Source organism: Scardinius erythrophthalmus (assembly GCF_964197995.2).
Source record: "Scardinius erythrophthalmus genome assembly, chromosome: 1".
Classification (NCBI taxonomy): domain Eukaryota; kingdom Metazoa; phylum Chordata; class Actinopteri; order Cypriniformes; family Leuciscidae; genus Scardinius; species Scardinius erythrophthalmus.
This window is the reverse complement of record NC_138221.1, coordinates 79,574,622-79,589,470: the sequence shown is the minus strand read 5'-3', so window position 1 is coordinate 79,589,470 and position 14,849 is coordinate 79,574,622. Positions and strand designations below refer to the sequence as shown.

At 35.0% G+C, this 14,849-nt stretch overlaps 1 protein-coding gene across 1 annotated transcript; it reads left to right on the top strand.

The window, feature by feature from the left end:
• Positions 1–5,362: 5,362 nt before the first annotated feature.
• On the top strand, positions 5,363–6,388 carry LOC308698424 (trace amine-associated receptor 13c-like; the record flags this gene model as incomplete). The annotated part of the gene is made up of 1 exon (XM_081378478.1): positions 5,363–6,388. The coding sequence occupies exon 1, from the start codon at positions 5,402–5,404 to the stop codon at positions 6,386–6,388; it is 987 nt and encodes a 328-aa protein (XP_081234604.1). The 5' UTR covers positions 5,363–5,401.
• Between the last annotated feature and the right edge of the window lie 8,461 nt (positions 6,389–14,849).

The following is a 14,849-nucleotide window of genomic DNA, read 5'->3' as shown; positions in this document are numbered from 1 at the left end:
TTTTTTCTTTCTTTTTTCTTTCTTTCTTTCTTAATAATCTTTCTTTTTTCTTTCTTTTTAACTAATCTTTCTTTCTTTCTTTCTTTCTTTCTTTCTTTCTTTCTTTGTTTCTTTCAAACTAATCTTTCTTTTTTCTTTATCTTACTTTACTTTCATTCTTTCTAACTAATCTTTCTTTTTTCTTTTTCTTTCTAACTAATCTTTATTTATTTTTTTACTTTTCTTTCTTTCTTACTTTTCTTTCTTTTTTCTTTTTCTTTCTTTTTCTTTCTAACTAATATTTATTTTTTTCTTCCTTTCTTCCTTTCTTTCTTTCTTTCTTTCTAACTAATCTTTCTTTTTTCTTTCTAAATAATCTTTCTTCTTTCTTTCTAACTAATCTTTCTTTTTTCTTTCTTTCTAACTAATCTTTCTTTTTTCTTTTTTTCTTTCTTTCTAACTAATCTTTCTTTTTTCTTTCTAACTAATCTTTCTTTTTTCTTTCTAACTAATCTTTCTTTTTTCTTTCTTTCTTTCTTTTTCTTTCTTTCTTTCTTTCTTTCTTTTTCTTTCTTTCTTAATAATCTTTATTTTTTCTTTCTTTTTAACTAATCTTTCTTTCTTTATTTCTTTCTTTCTAACTAATCTTTATTTTTCTTTCTTTCTTTCTTTCTTTCTTTCTTTCTTTCTTTCTTTCTTTCTTTTTAACTAATCTTTATTTTTCTTTCTTTCTTTGTTTCTTTCTAACTAATCTTTCTTTTTTCTTTCTTACTTTACTTTCTTTTTTTCTAACTAATCTTTCTTTTTTCTTTCTTTCTAACTAATCTTTATTTTTTATTTTTCTTTCTAACTAATCTTTATTTTTTTTACTTTTTTCTTTCTTACTTTTCTTTCTTTCTTTCTAACTAATCTTTCTTTTTTCTTTCTTTTTTCTTTTTCTTTCTTAATAATCTTTCTTTTTTCTTTCTTTTTAACTAATCTTTCTTTTTTCTTTCTAACTAATCTTTCTTTTTTCTTTCTTTCTTTCTTTTTCTTTCTTTCTTTCTTTCTTTTTCTTTCTTTCTTAATAATCTTTATTTTTTCTTTCTTTTTAACTAATCTTTCTTTCTTTCTTTCTTTTTCTTTCTTTCTTAATAATCTTTATTTTTTCTTTCTTTTTAACTAATCTTTCTTTCTTTATTTCTTTCTTTCTAACTAATCTTTATTTTTCTTTCTTTCTTTCTTTCTTTCTTTCTTTCTTTCTTTCTTTCTTTTTAACTAATCTTTATTTTTCTTTCTTTCTTTGTTTCTTTCTAACTAATCTTTCTTTTTTCTTTCTTACTTTACTTTCTTTTTTTCTAACTAATCTTTCTTTTTTCTTTCTTTCTAACTAATCTTTATTTTTTCTTTTTCTTTCTAACTAATCTTTATTTTTTTTACTTTTTTCTTTCTTACTTTTCTTTCTTTCTTTCTAACTAATCTTTCTTTTTTCTTTCTTTTTTCTTTTTCTTTCTTAATAATCTTTCTTTTTTCTTTCTTTTTAACTAATCTTTCTTTCTTTCTTTTTCTTTGTTTCTTTCAAACTAATCTTTCTTTTTTCTTTCTTTCTTACTTTACTTTCATTCTTTCTAACTAATCTATTTATTTTTTTACTTTTCTTTCTTTCTTACTTTTCTTTTTTCTTTTTCTTTCTTTTTCTTTCTAACTAATATTTATTTTTTTCTTTCTTTCTTTCTTTCTTTCTTTCTTTCTTTCTTTCTTTCTTTCTAACTAATCTTTCTTTTTTCTTTCTAAATAATCTTTCTTCTTTCTTTCCAACTAATCTTTCTTTTTTCTTTCTTTCTAACTAATCTTTCTTTTTTTCTTTCTTTCTTTCTTTCTAACTAATCTTTCTTTTTTCTTTCTTTCTTTCTTTCTTTCTTTCTTTCTTTCTTTCTTTCTTTCTTTCTTTCTTTCTAATTATTTCTTTCTTTCTTTCTTTCTTTCTTTCTTTCTAATCTTTCTTTTTTCTTTCTAAATAATCTTTCTTCTTTCTTTCTTAATAATCTTTCTTTTTTCTTTCTTTTTAACTAATCTATCTTTCTTTCTTTCTTTCTTTCTCTTTCTTTCTTTGTTTCTTTCAAACTAATCTTTTTTTTCTTTCTTTCTTACTTTACTTTCTTTCTTTCTAACTAATCTTTCTTTTTTCTTTTTCTTTCTAACTAATCTTTATTTATTTTTTAACTTTTCTTTCTTTCTTACTTTTCTTACTTTTTCTTTTTCTTTCTAACTAATATTTATTTTTTTCTTCCTTTCTTCCTTTCTTTCTTTCTTTCTTTCTTTCTTTCTTTCTTTCTTTCTAACTAATCTTTCTTTTTTCTTTCTAAATAATCTTTCTTCTTTCTTTCTTTCTTTCTTTCTAACTAATCTTTCTTTTTTTCTTTCTTTCTTTCTTTCTTTCTTTCTTACTTTTCTTACTTTTTTCTTTTTCTTTCTAACTAATATTTATTTTTTTCTTCCTTTCTTTCTTTCTTTCTTTCTTACTAATCTTTCTTTTTTCTTTCTAAATAATCTTTCTTCTTTCTTTCTAACTAATCTTTCTTTTTTCTTTCTAACTAATCTTTCTTTTTTCTTTCTTTCTTTTTCTTTTTCTTTCTTTCTTTCTTTCTTTCTTTCTTTCTTTCTTTCTTTCTTTCTTTCTTTCTTTCTTTCTTTCTAACTAATATTTTTTTCTTTCTTTCTTTCTTTCTAACTAATCTTTCTTTTTTCTTTCTAAATAATCTTTCTTTCTTTCTAACTAATCTTTCTTTTTTCTTTCTTTTTCTTTCTTTCTTTCTTACTAATCTTTCTTTTTTTTCTTACTAATCTTTCTTTTTTCTTTCTTCTTTTTTCTTTCTTTCTTTCTAACTAATCTTTCTTTTTTCTTTCTAACTAATCTTTCTTTCTTTCTAACTAATCTTTCTTTTTTCTTTCTTTCTTACTTTTCTTTCTTTCTAACTAATCTTTATTTTTTATTTTTTAGTTTTCTTTCTTTCTTACTAATCTTTATTTTTTCTTTCTAACTAATCTTTCTTTCTTTCTTTCTTTCTTTTTTCTAACTAATCATTTTTTCTTTCTTTCTTTCTTTCTTTCTTTCTTTCTTTCTTTCTTTCTTTCTTTCTTTCTAACTAATCTTTCTTTTTTATCTTCATTCTTTCTAACTAATCTTTCTTTTTTCTTTGTCTTTGTACTAATTTTTCTTTTTTCTTTCTATCTTTCTAACTAATCTTTTTTTCTTTCTTTCTTTCTATCTAATCTTTCTTTTTTCTTTCTTTCGTTCGTTCGTTCGTTCGTTCTAACTAATCTTTCTTTTTTCTTTTTCTTTCTTTCTTTCTAACTAATCTTTCTTTTTTCTTTTTCTTTATTTCTAACTAATCTTTCTTTTCTTTCTTTCTTTCTTTCTTTCTTTCTTTCTTTCTTTCTTTCTTTCTTTCTTAATAATCTTTATTTTTTCTTTTTCTAACCAATCTTTCTTTTTTTCTTTCTTTCTTTTTCTCTTTCTTTCTTTCTAACTAATCTTTCTTTCTTTTCTTTCTTTCTAACTAATCTTTTTTTCCTTTTTCTTTCTTTCTCTTTTTTCTTTCTTAATAATCTTTATTTTTTCTTTCTTAATAATCTTTATTTTTTCTTTCTTTCTAACTAATCTTTCTTTTTTTCTTTCTTTCTTTTTCTTAATCTTTATTTTTTTCTTTCTTTCTAACTAATCTTTCTTTCTTTCTTTCTTTGTAACTAATCTTTATTTGTCTTTCTTTGTTTCTAACTAATCTTTCTTTTTCTTTCTTTCTTTGTTTCTAACTAATCTTTCTTTTTTCTTTCTAACTAATCTTTATCTTTTTCTTTCTAACTAATCTTTCTTTCTTTCTACTTACCATTCCTTCTTATTTCTCTTTTTTCTTTATTTCTGTCTATCCTTTCTTTCTTTCTTTCTAACTAATCTCTTTCTTTCTTTCTTTCTTTCTTTCTTTCTTTCTTTCTTTCTTTCTTTCTTTCTTTCTTTCCAACTATTATTTCTTTATAACTAATCTATCAATCTAACTTTAAGCTACTTTAAACTTCTAACTTCTTTAAACTACTTCAAACTCTCTGGTCAGGCTTTCTCAAGCCAACTTAAAGTTTGTCTCAACAAACTTTTTTTTCTAGTTGAAGAATTAAAACGCTACTTCAGTTTGGGACAGCTTTTTCCAAGCAAAACTAAATATAATTTTCAAACGCATGTTCATTTGTTGTCATGAACAAAATGTTCAACTCAATATTAAATTCCACAGGGATCTTTGAATCCTTACAACCAGGGTGCGATTTGTGAATAAAGTTTTTTATTTTCTGTTTCTGTTTTAAACGGGTCGGGTCGGGTGCGGATTTTAATTAGTGCTGTTGACGGATAACGGGTTGGATGCGGTTTGAAGCACTGCGGGTATGGGCGGGTGCGGATTTACAAAATCAGACCCGTGCAGGACTCTGTGCACAATATCCCTTTGCGCCACCTGGCGGTCATTTCGCGAATTACTTTTAAATGCGACTGGTTTATTTTTGCCGCGGTAGTTTTGCCGCGGTGGTAATAGGCATTCTGGTTGGTTACCATCTGTAGGTTTTTTTGTATGAAGCCTAATGTATTTAAGGTTTTGCTGTGCATCTGTTTTACTTCACCTGTTATTTTGTTTTATTTTTTATTTTATATTTTAAATTAGGTACTTAAGGTTGTCTTGAGAATGTTTTGTTTGATACATTTCAGGGTTTTGTTCCCCAATATCCTGCCTTGTCAAACTCTAAATTAAATTAAACTAAACTAAACTAAACTAAACTGAAACCTTTTTATTACACATATGTTCAATTCAATAGCTTTTTTACTGTACAGTATAAAAATTATTTCAGCATTTTTGATAATGTGTTCTGTATAGGGGACAGTTATTGCCCACCTATTACATTTCAATAGTTATTTTACAGGGTAAACTGGGAGGGTTATGGACAGATCAAGCATTCTTGAGTTCCAATGGATGACATAACCCCTCTATTTCTGGACCCCATTCCTAATTCACAGAAATCACCTTAACCACACCAAGGGACCCCTCAGATGAGTTCCAGGAGCCGCTCAAAGGAAGGGTGATCTACAGTGGCTGATTACTGATTAAAGCAAAATCCACCACACCTGTGTTCAGTTCAGTTCCACCTGTGCTTTGCTTTCATGTGGAAATACTAAACAATACCAAGACAGCGAAGAAATGATGCAAAAAAAAAAAAAAGCCTTAACTTTTGACCAGTGTAAGAGAATTCTATTCTGGACTTAAGAAATTAATTGCATTTCAAAAAAACATTTGAATGTTACATCATCAGTGGGCAGTAGATGGGTGGGCCGTCTGATCCAGACACTGTATAAATTATATGACAAGAAAGAGAGCAGAACAAACTCCTAACAGGAGGAGACTCACTCATGGCCTATGAGACAGAGGATCATGAGACTCTTTACTGCTTTCCTGACGTCAACTCATCATGTATCAAGAGCTTTGAATACTCTAGACATGAATACAATATCATGTATGTGTTTGTATCATTGCTGTCAGTATGGACTGTGTTTCTGAACCTGCTGGTGATCATCTCCATCTCTCACTTCAAGAAGCTTCACACTCCAACAAACCTGATTATTCTCTCTCTGGCTGTGGCCGACATGCTTATTGGACTTATTGTGATACCCGTAGAGGGCTCTAGGCAGATTGAGATGTGTTGGTACTTTGGAGACACTTTCTGTGAACTGTTTATGATAATCCTTGGATCGCTCTTCTCAGCATCTTTCACTAATTTAGCTTTAATTGCTGTTGATCGTTATGTGGCTGTGTGTCACCCTTTACAGTACCCACAGAAAATAACCACAACTAAAACTTTAATAAGCATCTGTCTGAGCTGGCTTTGTTTTTTAACTTATAATGTTACAGTTGTAATTTATAATGGATATGTATACGAAACAGACATGTGTTATGGAGAGTGTTTTATTCTAGCAGGATTTGCCTACATAGTCACTGATCTGTTCGTGTCTTTTATTTTTCCATGTACCCTTATCACATCTTTATATTTGAGGATTTTCTATGTAGTACATCAGCAGGTGAAAGTTATAAACTCTCTGATGGGTGGTAAATGTGTAACGGAAGGTTCATTGAGGAGGAAATCTGAGAATAAAGCTGCTCTGACATTAGGAATCATTGTGATAATTTATATGCTTTGCTTTGTTCCATACTTTATCTGTTCTATATCAGTAATCTCTCCCACAGCCATACATGTTTTAGCATGGGTCTTGTACACAAACTCAGGTATAAATCCTCTGATATATGCTTTATTTTATCCCTGGTTTAAAAAGACAGTTAAACACATCTTAACTCTGAAGATATTTCAGCCAGCATCCTCTCTGGTTGATATTTTTACATAGCATCAATTGTAATTAAACTGGTAAAGCTGTCACTCATACAGGATATGATTATCTTTGTAGGATTTATATTTGTAATTTACACTACATGTATCTTATGTAGCTTATTTCAGAGAGGATGTTTTCTGCATTTGATGTTCAATTTTAAAAATTAGTTAAACTTCTTTCCACACACATTGATATAAATCGACACAATGTTCATAAATTGTATTACCGTAAATTAGCTCATTAAATAAACTGAGCAAGCAGCATAAATCCTCAGTGTACTGTAATAAATGGTAAATGCCTAATCACTTTCATCAGTCATGTTGCATCTGTGTTATCAAAAACATAATGAAAAAAAGGGACAGTCATACAGAACTAAACTCGGTCAAACTTTCAACTGATTTTTTTCCCAGAAAATGTCTTAATATATAAATATTGGTATGAACATAAAAGGATTTAACAACATAAACTAAACAAGTTCCGCAGACATTTGATGAAAAGAAATGGAACAATGAGTCCCTGAACAATATGAAAATAAGCAGTCATATCTGGTGTAGCCAGGAGCTGCTGTAAGTCCCACAGATCATCCTCATGGACTGTAGCAGACTGGCCTTTTCTTACTGTGAGATGTTACCCCACTCTTCCACCAGGGCTCTCAAAGTTCTCAAACATGGTTCCTTGATTAGAAATCACAGTTTGTGTGTGTGTGTGTGTGTGTGTGTGTGTGTGTGTGTGTGTGTGTGTGTGTGTGTGCGTGCGTGCGTGTGTGTGCGTGCGTGTGTGTGTCCGTGTGTGTGTCCTGGTAAACCCAAATGTCCCCACAATGATAGTAATATCAGAAATGTCTGACCTTGTGGAAAAAAAAATTGTTATGGTCCCCATGAAGAAAACATGTTATAAATTATACTAAATTATGTTTTTTGAAAATGTAAAAATGGATGAAGTTTTCTGTGAGGGTTGTGTTTAGAGGTGGTTAGGTTCATAGTGGAGCTGCTAAGTGCTTATGTTTGGCAGAATCGTTCAGTTTATGATACAAGCGTGAAAATTGGCATGAGCAGTCTCCATGGGTCACTTGACAAGAAAATTGTCCGAGCCATTTGATATTTCAAGATGGCGGCCATTTTTAAAGATGGCCGACACCTTAGTGGAGCAGTTAAGTGATATAGTGGTTTATTTGGTGATACAAACATGAAAATTGGCATGAGCAGTCTCTGTGGGTCACTTGACAATAAGCCACCTACAGCTACTTGAAATTTCAAGATGGCTGCCATTTTTCAAGATGGCCACCACCTTAGTGGAGCAATTAGGCTTAAGAAATCATTTAGTTGGTGATACAAGCATGAAAATTGCCATGAGCCTAATTGCTCCACTAAGGTGGTGGCCATCTTGAAAAATGGCCGCCATCTTGAAATTTCAAGTAGCTGTGGGTGGCTTATTGTCTAGTGACCATCAGAGACTGCTCATGCCAATTTTCATGTTTGTATCACCAAATAAACCACTATATCACTTAACTGCTACACTAAGGTGTCGGCCATCTTGAAAAATGAAAAATCTTGAAATTTCAAGTGGCTCGGACAATTTTCTTGTCAAGTGACCAATGGAGACTGCTCATGCCAATTTTCACGCTTGTATCATAAACTGAACGATTATATAACTTAGCCGCTCCACTATCAGGGGATATAGTTTGTACAATCTTGCCCTTCCCTGTGACCCCCCTTTTTTCTTTTCCAGTTACCCATTAATAATAATAATAATAATTCGTTACATTTATATAGCGCTTTATCTGAGACCTCAAAGCGCTTTACATAGAAGGGGGGAATCTCCTCAACCACCACCGATGTGCAGCATCCACCTGGATGATGCGACGGCAGCCATATTGCGCCAGAACGCCCACCACACACCAGCTTACTGGTGGAGAGGAGACAGTGATGAAGCCAATCAGTATATGGGGATGGTTAGGAGGCCATGATGGATAGAGGCCAAGGGGCAAATTTGGCCAGGATGCCGGGGTTACACCCCTACTCTTTTTCGAACGGCATCCTGGGATTTTTAATGACCACAGAGAGTCAGGACCTCGGTTTAACGTCTCATCCGAAGGACGGTGCTCTTTTGGCAGTATAGTGTCCCCGTCACTATACTGGGGCGTTAGGACCCACACAGACCACAGGGTGAGCACCCCCTGCTGGCCTAACTAACACTTCTTCCAGCAGCAACCTGTTTTTTCCCAGGAGGTCTCCCATCCAGGTACTGACCAGGCTCAGCCCTGCTTAGCTTCAGTGGGCAACCAGTCTTGGGCTACAGGGTGATATGGCTGCTGGCCATATCACCCATTGGAAATAAAAGAACAAGGGGTGAATGGGCTGGCAGGCCATGCACATTCATTTCACCCAGCATGCACTTACATTCTTTCCTGGGTGTGTATAGTAAAAAACATTGGGTTATTTGTTTAACCCAACCGATGGGTTGCACATATTGGGTCAATGTGTTGGGTTATTTTCCAAAAATATTGGGTCATTTATAAAACGGTTGGGTAATTTCTAGAAATAACCCGACTGTTGGGTTAAATAGCCTACGGTTTCCGCAGCGACGGTTCAAATTTTAACGGTCCAGTGACAGACAGTCAACACAGAAGCTGCTGCTGCATCCTGATTATGAAAGGGTAAATATAAGCCTTTTCTTTAAATAATTTTTATTGTGTTTTATTAGTGACAAATTTGGGGAGAGGATAAATATTCCAAAATTGAAAATACAGTATGAGAATTAACTCTTTTAATAGTTTGTTTACATCTACCTTGTAAATATATTTTTTTAATTAAAAATGTTACAATTACAACTACAATTCAAGTGTAATCTTTCTTTGTAAAAACTAAAGTATACATTTTATCATACATATTTCAAAGTTAAGGATTTGATTGATTTTTTGATTACTTTATTTTTGACAAAACATACTATTATTTAACATGAGCAAAAATTGGCAAACAAAAGCTTATTTGAGGTGGCAGATATTTTACAGTAAAAATGTATAATCTATCCAAAACTAATCAACGAAATGTTGTCTTTCATATGTCAGTAACATAGGTCTTTCATTTTTATTATAAGAAATATAAACGTTAATTTGCAGTTTAATATGTTTCTTATACAAATACATTTTATTTCAACATATTTCAGTCGATTTTTACTCAGTATAGCAATACAGTTTGCTAAAACCGAAACATTTATTCACAAACAGAAACGCCTGACTGTAACGTTGTTTTTATGAAATATTAGGGCATATAAATGTTAATTTTCAGTTTAATACGTTGCTTATGTAGTAGTCATAGCTGCCTCGTTAATTTTGGTACAACCCTAGTACAAATGAATGGTAATCACCTAATTAGATACAGGTGTGCTATAGGTGCGTGAGTGTGTGTATAAGGAAGCTATTGCGTTGTTGGAGAGCGTTGACTGCTGCAAACTTGGATGCTGTTCTTTCGAGTTGTTCCCTTATGGGGATCTTCGAGCTGAGCCACGCAGTATTTGGTATGCATCCTGGGCTGTTTATCTATCGTGGTCTGACGTTGGAAGGGCTGATTTGTTAATAATCAGCTAAAGAGGCCAAGAGCCGGTAATATGTCCGTGTGATGACAGCTGATTGGGACTGTGACCGGGCTTCCCCTTCCTTCCTGTTTGGTCTTTGCCTTCGTTGTCTTGAATAGACTACTGTCGTTGCGCATTGCCGCGACGTTCCGTCTTGCCTCAACTCAATTGCGCCTGCTTGACCAGTCCACATCAAGTGAAGTTGACATTGGGAGATTGTGAGACCCGAGTATTAATCCGTGTGGCCGTTTGGCCACCTCCGCACTGTTTCAACTGGAAGATTGTGTCTGTGGGGTTTGTATGGTTGTGTGGATGAATTCAAAGTTGATGTGAGTTGTTTGAGTGCGTTTGTTTATTGTTGGAAGTGTGTGCGAGCGTGTATATGTACGAGTGTGCGAGCGTGAGAAATAAGTATTAATGGTTGTGAGCTTGCGTGATCTTAAATGCATCCTTTGTGTGTGTGTGTGTGTGTGTGTGTGTGTGTATTGTTAATGGACAAGGTGTAATGTGATTTGCATCTGTTATTTTGTTGCTTTTTTTGTATTTTGTTGATCAACTTTGTATTTGTATTTTTCTTTTTTTTGTTTATTGATTTGTTATTTTTCTGCTTTGTATTTTGTTGATCAACTTGTACTTTTCTTATCTCGTTTATTGATTTGACAATTTTGATTATTGTTCTTTTTTTTTTTTCTTGTTTATTGATTTGTGACAATTTGACATTGATTTTGTTAACTTTGTTGGACCGGCTGAGAAGGAGTGCTGACCACTCTAGGTCCAAGTTAATGGGTACCCTTGTTCACTGAGTGATTTGAGTCTTTTGAATTCCCTGTCACTTGAATGCACGTGTGCTTGTGGTGAAGTGAGTACATTACTGTACGTTTGAAGTGCTTGTAGTGAAATGGAATTGGGTAGGTTTGTTATTTCTCCTTGCCATCCGACATGTTATCTTTGATTTTTGTTATTTTCCTTTAGTTTTGATTGTGAAGCCACATTAACCCCTGGTGTATTGAAGTGTGTGTGTGTGTGTCGAGCTTTTAGTCTAGTTATTATAATAAAGTATTATTGTTATTTTCTATATTCACGTCTCTGCTGTGTCTTTGTGGGAACGAACCTGTGTGTCCTTATTGGACCATTATTTCCCTGGGTGAAATTCCCAGGGTGGCGTAGTCGGTGTTGTAATTATAATTGAGTCCAGAATAACGAAACTCACCTTTTCGATGCCACATTCTGGCGTAGTCGGCAGGATCCCACATTGATTTTGGGCTGAGACGTGAATTTGTTTTTTTCTATATTGTGTGGGGTGAATGTTGTGATTCTTTATTCTTTCTATTTTTTTTGTTGAAACAGTGCGGAGGTGGCCAAACGGCCACACGGATTAATACTCGGGTCTCACAATCTCCCAATGTCAAGTTCACTTGATGTGGACTGGCCAAGCAGGCGCAATTGAGTTGAGGCAAGACGGAACGTCGCGGCAATGCGCAACGACAGTAGTCTATTCAAGACAACGAAGGCAAACAGGAAGGAAGGGGAAGCCCGGTCACAGTCCCAATCAGCTGTCATCACACGGACATATTACCGGCTCTTGGCCTCTTTAGCTGATTATTAACAAATCAGCCCTTCCAACGTCAGACCACGATAGATAAACAGCCCAGGATGCATACCAAATACTGCGTGGCTCAGCTCGAAGATCCCCATAAGGGAACAACTCGAAAGAACAGCGTCCAAGTTTGCAGCAGTCAACGCTCTCCAACAACGCAATAGCTTCCTTATACACACACTCACGCACCTATAGCACACCTGTATCTAATTAGGTGATTACCATTCATTTGTACTAGGGTTGTACCAAAATTAACGAGGCAGCTATGACTACTACACTTATACAAATAGCCTACATATTATTTCAACATATTTCTGTCGATTTTTACTCAACTCGGTATAGCAATACAGTTTGCTAAAACATCATCATTCATTCACACACACACAGAGACGCAATTTAAATTTAAACTGTCTTTTTGCGAGCTGTGGTAAACAGCGTGCATCTCTGCAGCTGCCGTTCATTCATTCACAGAAACGCGATTAACTTGAGAAGGAAAAAAAACTTATTACAGTATTCGGATCCTCGCTCCTCGCAATACCCGCACTCTGAGGTAGATTTTCCATTATTATTATTCCTCACAGCGCTGCCAGATGGTGTAAACACATAGGCTACAATGATATGATTAAACTTGTGTTTTCTCGAGCTGATATGGGGGCGTTCACAGGTTTGCTTGGATTGCCTCAGTAATTTGCGTTTGAATAGCACGCGCTCTCCGTGGGCGGGTTCACATTACATTGGAATGAGCTCTAATTAGCTCGACTGGAATCGCTCTCTTTTACAGTTTTTTTCAATTGCTTACACACAAAATTAAAAATTTGGCTCATTGTGTCAAAACTCAACACACAAGATTTCTTGACACAGCACTTGGAGATCAAAATCTAACTGCCAATGCAAAATAACATTCTGCAATCAAAACGTATCACTCTAACTTGAAAAGGCCCTCTTCGGATCGATAGGAAACACACATGCACATGCAATATAAACAGTCAAAGCAAACACAACACACAGGTCAACTGTACTCAAGACACTGCCTACATTTGTAGTCTGTAAACCGTGTTTATTTCCACAACCAAAACTCAGTGTACAGGTGCAGAACTACTATAAGTATTGAACATCTGGTGTAGGTGTTTCTATTGCAGGTCCATGTCAGGGATCTCGTCGTCGATTGGGGTCGGGCCACAGCACCTCGTCCACATCACAGGCAATGTCTTCCCTTGCCAGGCAACGGGGAAAATATCTCCGTGTGTGGCGTATCCACCCATGGATCGACCCCACCTCGATGTCCCCACATGCCTCCTCCATCGCTCGCAGGAGCGGCACGCGTACATGTGGTAGGCGGTCATAGACCTTCCACCGCCATGCCGAAAATAATTCCTCGATCGGATTTAGGAACGGGGAATAAGGGGGCAGGTGCAACACTATGAAATGGTCGTGGTTGGCAAACCAGTCCCGGACCAGAGCAGCCCGGTGGAAACTGACATTATCCCAGATGACAACAAACATGGGCTGCCCTGGTCTGTCCTGTGTGACCACAGCATGTAGTGCATCGAGAAATGCCAGTAGGTGTGCAGTGTTGTAGGGTCCTAGGGTGGCATGGTGATGGAGGACCCCTTGACCACTAATGGCGGCACACATGGTGATGTTGCCCCCGCGCTGCCCGGGGATGTTCACGATGGCCCTTTGGCCGATGATGTTCCGGCCCCGACGTCTGGTTTTTGCCAGATTGAACCCAGCTTCATCTATGTAGATGTACTCATGTTGCTGCGCTGCCGCATCGAAGGCCAGGACAGTCTGTAACAGAACATGCATATACCAAAATGTCACTATTGTGTTCCTTAATACAGCGGTACTGCCTCTACAATGTCGCACAATGACTGTGGATTGGGTTGGACACATTCGGATATCACCAAAATGTTGGCAGTGTCCCTCCAACTGCAAAAAATCTTGTCTTAAAAATCTTGTTCTATTGGCAAAAAAAAGTCAAATTTATCTTGTTTTCAGGTAAAACAATCTAGATGGTTAGCTTATTTTACATAAAAACAAGATAAATGTGACCTTTTTGCCAATGGAACAAGATTTTTAAGTATTTTTTTTTTTGCAGTGTAATGGAAGGGGGGCGACTGCAAGGTATATGTGACCAGTCACGGAAAGTAAGGACACAAGTCGGTTCTGGGGCATTTTGAGTTATTCACATATTCTGAAAGTGTAGTATTCAAGCTTTCCAACGATGTGTAACACATGGAAATCTGATAATATTTGGAGAAGTTGTGGCCATTTGAAGGTAGGCACTCAACAAAACTGAAATGGTAGAAATCTGCTTCTAAAGATTGGCAAGTTCTCACCTCTCTGTCCTGCTGGGAGTGACAATAGAGGCTCATTTACATCTCATTTAGATAAGGCATACCCCCCTGTAAAGCTCCCCTGTCTCCCCCTCCCCCCTAAATGTACCAATTCTACAAATTCTCTAAATAAAACATCTCCAGTTAACTGGCAGAGCATTCATTTCGTTCGTTTTTTAAATAAGATACTAGCGCTGTAATGTGTTTTTTTTTTTAATCAAGTGACGTGCTCGTTGCCGCGGCGATCAGTGGCGCAGATACAGTGTTTACTTGTATGGTTCACGCGCACACTGCATTGTCTTCACTTGACGCGCGCTTCTATCCGTTGCTTTGCGGATACGCTCTATTCGTTCTGTTGAAATAACAAAATAATTCAAACGTTTGCGTGTCCCTGCCTGATATACAACCACTGATGAACATAATCGTTTTGATGAGAGAAAAAAAACTATACGAAAAAAAAAAACCTATACAGGGGCGGATTCGAACTCTCAACCTCTGACACGGCTGGCACCTGACATCCAAAAGTCTGTAAAATCTATCCAATACAATGACGAGTTCCTTCTTTTAAAAACCAATTACGTTACGAGCTCCATTTTTGCCCGTCCAATGAAATGGCAAGGTCCATTTTTCATAGACCAATCACCGCACATAGTCCATTTTTGTCCATCTTTGAGAAAATTCCATCCAATCTCCGCTCATATTCTCTCCATTTTTGTCAGTCCAATGAAATGGCAAGGTCCATTTTTCATAGACCAATCACCGCACGTAGCACAATCTCCGGCAGGCCCGGTTCTAGAACCAAATCACTGAGGGTGCTTCTGAATATAGTGAGGGTGCTGCTTACATAATCGTAGGAAATAGCTCAGTCATCAGTCTGAAACATAGTAACTCAAAATTGGGGATGTTGTATACAACAATACTGCTGTAATTGCTGTTAAATTAAACAATATACGATCTGGCAGTAAAT